Raw genomic sequence first — 5,897 nt, 5'->3', positions numbered from 1 at the left:
GAAATGATTTAGGCTTGTGTGACGGATGTATATTTAAATAAACTCTTAAAAAATAGATTATGAAAATATTTTGCTGGTAGACTTTTAAGAGGCTGATTGGCTTGTGGGGTGTATTAGATCTAGATTTATTGCATGATAGAATAAACATTTTGTATTTCTTTGTAAAAATAATAATAACTGTTTCGTATTCTTCCAGATTTTCATCTTTTTTTCTATGGAAGAGTCGCAATATTCTTGTAGTTTACCCATTTCCTTAATAGATATAAATGATGCGCAAACACAAGATGTTCTTGATTTGTCTTTAAATGACTCTATGGCTGATTTTACTGAAACCAAAAAACCACAGGGTGACTCTAAATGTTGGTGGTGTCAAATATCAAGTGATGTGGGATACTTTGAAGCGCTACCCTCAAACCCGCTTAGGTCGTCTACGACTATGCCGAGATCCTAAGGAATTTGAGGAATACTCTGACGAGTATAATCCTGATGGAAACGAGTTTTTCTTTTATCACAGTCCTGCATCATTCACTTCGATTATTAATTTTTACCGCACTGAAAAATTCCATTTGGTGGACGAACTTTGTGTGAGGGCGCTCACTGACGATTTTGATTACTCGATGTTAAAAGAAACTTGTATGGAGCCTTGCTGTATGAGCAAGTACTATGAAAAAAATGAATCAATTTTATACTGACTTAGACGTTCAACGGTTTACTTTTAGAACAGAAGTTGAAAAGTTTGAAGAAGGAAAATATGCGCAATGTAAGCAGTTTGTCTGGAACCTAAAGGAAAGACCTGATACTTCAGTGGCTGCCAAAGTACGTTCATTTTTACTTATTCATGTTATCACAACCAGATGAATACTGTATTCATCTTATTATCCTTTTATATTATATGAAGTCGTATAAATAAAGTACATTCACTACTAATTTGTTTGTTTCACTAGTCCCCCAATTACTTTCCCCCTTCCCACGTGGCACGTCCATAAGCTTGGGGTTCTACAGCGCTAACTTTTAGGGTTTAATCCCTGTGAAGGAATTATCTAAGAATGCCCATTGTGCAGTTTTGTACTTAGTTAAAAGTAAACTATTTTCACATGCGTATGCATATTAGTAACTTGAAAAAAATATTTAGATTATATGCTAAACTTATTGCTTTATATATTGTAGAAAAGTACGTTCACCGTTTTAAATATCTTATCTCTTGATGTTAGGACTATTCTCATGAGATTTGTTACTTAAGTATAAGATGATTCACAGTGACAAAAACTTGGCATTAACTGAGCTCCTGTTACAATTTGTGGTTGAGAACTTTCCTAGATTCATTCGTTTGTTTTAGCGCGAGGCTACACAATGGGCTATCTGTATTTCGTATACTGATGAGAATCGAATCCCGGATTTTAGCATTCTAAGTCCAGACGTGTCGCTGACCTCTACTTTCCCAATGTTAAAAGATCGATAGAAGCACGTCTCAGGCCTTGATCGGACTTCTAGTACACTAAAATAACTTCAAAGCAGGTATAGTTGAATCTGGGAAAATAGATACATACATTATAGCCCCAGGGGGTATCGAAATCTTCAATTAATCATGCCAAAGTCCAATAGCCTCCAAATCTCCGTTTCTGTTCATATGTAAGTATTGGAAGTAAATGTTTAATGGGTAACAAGGAATCGTTTTACATTCATTCACTATTCTCCTAACCCTTTTTTACCGAATTAATTTGCAAAGTAAAAATCTCACGAATTTTCATGTCTTGTACAAAGCAAAACTTGCACGTTCCCTTACTGTAAAATCTGTATTTCAAGAAGCAGAAGAGCGTTACTGTTTGTTTTGCTGGTTCTTCAAATTCAAACAAGATAACAATATGGGTGTTGATCATCAGTTTTAGAAAGCACAAAACTCAGAAGGAATTGTTGTAGATGAACTATCGGGACATAGCACGAAACAGAAAGGATACCAAGTTGGTTACAAAATATCATGCAACAATAACATGTGACATGGTAAAATTGTTACATGTCTTTAGTTTTCACCTAACAGTTTAGTGGATGGGAGCCATGAGGGAAAAACTGGTGCGATGTCTACAGCGAGCTCTTCAAAGTGCCACCAGTTTTGGCAACATTATTTAATTTATCATACAATGATATACTATTCATTGGCAAATAAGTAGGGTGATTGACCGTCACATTATAATGTCCCCACGATTGAAAGGGCAAGCTTGTTTAGTGGGACGGGGATTCAAACCCACGATCCTCATGTCGGGTCCTTGAGGTTGTGTTTTGTCCATCTTGAGGTCTGTATTTTGTGTTTGGTTCATAAAATGAAAGGCATGCAAGGTACAGTTCAAATAGTTGAAACAGAGGATAGATGGAGCTCTCTAAATAAAATCATGGACCATCGTCCATCTATCATTTCTTCATCACTGCAAGGATGAACTAAGCTAAAGGTATTTCATACAAAAGTTAGTAAAACTTAATATTTGCATTTCCATGATTGTTATTTTACTTTTTTAAAGGATATCCATACCTATCTACAACTTGCCAAGGACAGGGGATGAATGGCTAAACTGAAAACATTATTGGATTTGACACTTGATGTTTACCCTTAAAATAGTTTTATGATTGGTTGTCCATTGTTTACATTCTATTCGGGTGCTACTGCTGCAATTATTCCTTATTTGTTATATTACAAAATGTACTTTTTATGATTTTTTATAACTGGTATTTTTTATTAATTCTTACGTAACACAGGTTTGCGAATTATAACTTTATAAAAGCTGTTTTCGTTTTAATAACTGATGTTTCGTAATTTAACTACGCATATTTCGAAAATAATATTCATTTTTTCTCTCATGTAAGGATTATTTAGAAATCATCAAAGGAAAAACTCTTACTTGAATCAAATTATTATCTCGTTTACTCACAATGAACATTTTTCTATTATGATGTTTGGGTCACAGACCAATCGGCTACGCGAGCGTCTTATCGATTGTCAATATTTTAAGCGTTGCAAAGTGTGACCCGATTTTAATAAAAGTAATTCCTTTGTCTAAACATACATATGGCATATTATGAAAAATCAGTACGCGACGAAGAAAATTGGTATCATTGTTGGATTCAGCGTACAAGAATTACTGTAAAATATGAATATTTCAAGACAATAAAATCATCGCAGAGCTGCGTAATTCGTGAATGTTTTAAACACATATACTTACATAGAGTGATAATAAGTATCGATTAGTGATCAGAATTTAACTTTTTCTTTAGATCATTACCAGCTTCTCTGTGTTCTTCATCCTGCTATCATCCATCACACAGATTTTAGGTATGATACCTTCCTTAAAGGAACAATATGATGAAGATGTCAATGAAGAAATTCCGCTACACAAAGAAAACAAAAACCTGGGTATGATTGAAATCACATGTGTGGTTTGGTTTAGTATAGAATATATCTTTAGATCATTTTATGCACCAAACAAAGGGAAGTTTTTAAAAAAGTATAATAAACATCGTTGACCTCCTAGTTATTACCCCTTTCATCGTGTCTTCAATTCTTGTAGCTACAAATATTGTCCCTAAAGATTTTGAAAACATTCACGAAATTATCCTAATCTTTCGTGTAGCAAGGGTTATGAGAATTTTAAAACTGGCTCGACATTCGAAAAGATTGCAAAGTTTGGGATATACAATGAAGAAAAGTATCCAAGAGTTCGGGTTGCTCATCTTATCCCTTGTAATTTCCATCTTGTTTTTCTCTAGTCTCGCTTATTTTGCAAAGAAAGACGAACCTGAAACACTTTATACCAGTATTCCCTCTGCCTTTTGGTGGGCTTGTGTTACCATGACGACTGTTGGTTTTGGAGACATGGTTCCCGTTAGTTTACCTGGCAAAGTGGTTGGGAGTGTGTGCTGTATTGCTGGTGTAGTGGTTGTTGGGATGCCTGTACCAATCATTGTCAACAACTTTGCAGAGTTTTACACAAAACAGAAGATAGTCCAAAGATCCCTGGTGAGAAAAAAAATAATCGAAGAGGCCGAAAGAGCAAACACGTTACCGGCATCATCGTCTTCATGTTCTTCGCTCTCGTTTTCGTCACCAGTAATTCTTTTTTCGCTCTTATCATGTAGTTGAGGTTTTGAAGGCGTAGACATTGCATTAAATGTATATCAGCACATGCAGTGAAAAATTGTCTAGCAAGTAAATACAATAAGCGTAAGTTAAAATATATATGGGAGGATTTTAACAAATAATATTACCAAAACACATAAAGCACTCAGTAACTAATCAATTCCAGATTAGAATGACATTTACGTTTTTAATAATGTTTTTTCCGTCCATGCATAAAATAACTTAGATTTTTTTACAGTAGATTTGGCCAAATAAGATTCAAATACATCTATAAAGGTATATAAAAACCTGATGTTTGATTCAAAAAAATTTATAACTCTCAACAGAGAAATCAATACTTTTTGATATTAAGACCATGAAAGTTCAGATAAACTTGAAAGAGATTTATACCATTTTATATTTCCACAGAAATACTAGATATGCAGTTTAAACCAGAAAATAAACATGAACCTCTCATATGTTACCTAAACTGTCGATAAAAACTAACACATACACTAAAGGCCGTGTTTGTTGTCAAGCGCAAAGTTACAAATTGGGCTATTTTAACCTTCAAATTTACCGCTCAATGACCGAAGAGCCAGTAATGGAACTGTATGAAATCCATATCTGGGGAAAGGGCTCGATTTTGAATAATATTTACTGAAAGAAAACCGTCCATGTCCTTGATTAGGCCTCTTTTCCTTACAAATTCTGTATTTAAATGCAGTACAAAGTAAGAAGAAGATTGATTTGATTGTAACGAGAGTATAATCTGACCTGTTCTGGTGGTTATAACGCTCGAACTTTCAGTCAAAGGAGGATATTATGATGTAATAGTCAATCCCAGTTTTCACTGGTAAGAATAGCCCAAGAGTAAGCAGTGGGTGTTGTTGACTAACTGGTTTTCCTCTAGTCTGACACTACTAAATAAAGGGTGGCTCTCGAATAGCTTTGCACGAAGTTCCAGAACTAAAATACTTTGACCTTTGTACCTACCCTCTTGATTCATAACTTACCTCTGGTGCAACACCACTAATAAACGTGAATCTTTTCGACAAAGTTTCGCGGTATGTCATGTACCTTTTGAAAATTTGTTTCACCAGTCTCCTAATACAAAATTACATTAAAGTTTTCATAGTTAACAGAGTGCACATACTCTTTGTAGGGTGTCGTGACGTACTGAATTTGTCTTGAATAGATATATTCATAGAGTCTTCAACAAATGGATCTCTAATCTTGGATATTTCGTTGAAGCAACTTGTATAGTTTATTCATAGAGAGAGATCCTTTTTGATTCTTTTGCCTACTGTTGTCTGGGTCATGTAGACAGCTTTTGTCATTGTCCTTTGTATTTGTGAATTCTTGCCTGTTAAAAAGCGTTACAATTTTCTTCTCATGTCTGAGGTATGACTTTTATTACGAATCTCTTTCTCGTTAGTTCTGGACTGCCAAGTTGATCCATATTATTTTAGTTTCATAATGCCATTAAATAGCGTGCATAGCCCCAATGTTTACTTTGTCCACCACAAGCTATCAAACCCCAGAATATGGCTTTATAAGTCCAGGAACTTACTTCTGACGACACCATGGTTCCTTTCTTCAAAATTGTAAGTCCCCAGTCTATCATTTTAACGTATTAATAATTTACATTCGAAAGAACTATTACTTATTGTTCTGAAAAGGAATCAGATTTAGAACAGCATCACACTACTACGTATTACCAAACGTAGTAATTGCCAAACAATGACAAATTATAGTTTCATATATACCATTCTATCGCAATTTTGTATCGGCT

The 5,897-nt window shown here is 34.6% G+C and overlaps 1 protein-coding gene across 1 annotated transcript; it reads left to right on the top strand.

Moving 5' to 3' along the window:
- The first annotated feature begins 305 nt into the window (after positions 1-305).
- Positions 306-4,126, top strand: LOC143245819 (potassium voltage-gated channel protein Shab-like). Its single transcript, XM_076492073.1, has 4 exons — positions 306-658; positions 720-816; positions 3,262-3,400; positions 3,519-4,126. The coding sequence occupies exons 1-4, from the start codon at positions 306-308 to the stop codon at positions 4,124-4,126; spliced, it is 1,197 nt and encodes a 398-aa protein (XP_076348188.1).
- The last annotated feature ends 1,771 nt before the right edge of the window (positions 4,127-5,897 follow it).

Source organism: Tachypleus tridentatus, chromosome 3 (genome assembly GCF_004210375.1).
Source record: "Tachypleus tridentatus isolate NWPU-2018 chromosome 3, ASM421037v1, whole genome shotgun sequence".
Taxonomy (NCBI): domain Eukaryota; kingdom Metazoa; phylum Arthropoda; class Merostomata; order Xiphosura; family Limulidae; genus Tachypleus; species Tachypleus tridentatus.
The sequence above is the reverse complement of the archived record's forward strand: the minus strand, read 5'-3'. Positions and strand labels throughout refer to the sequence as shown.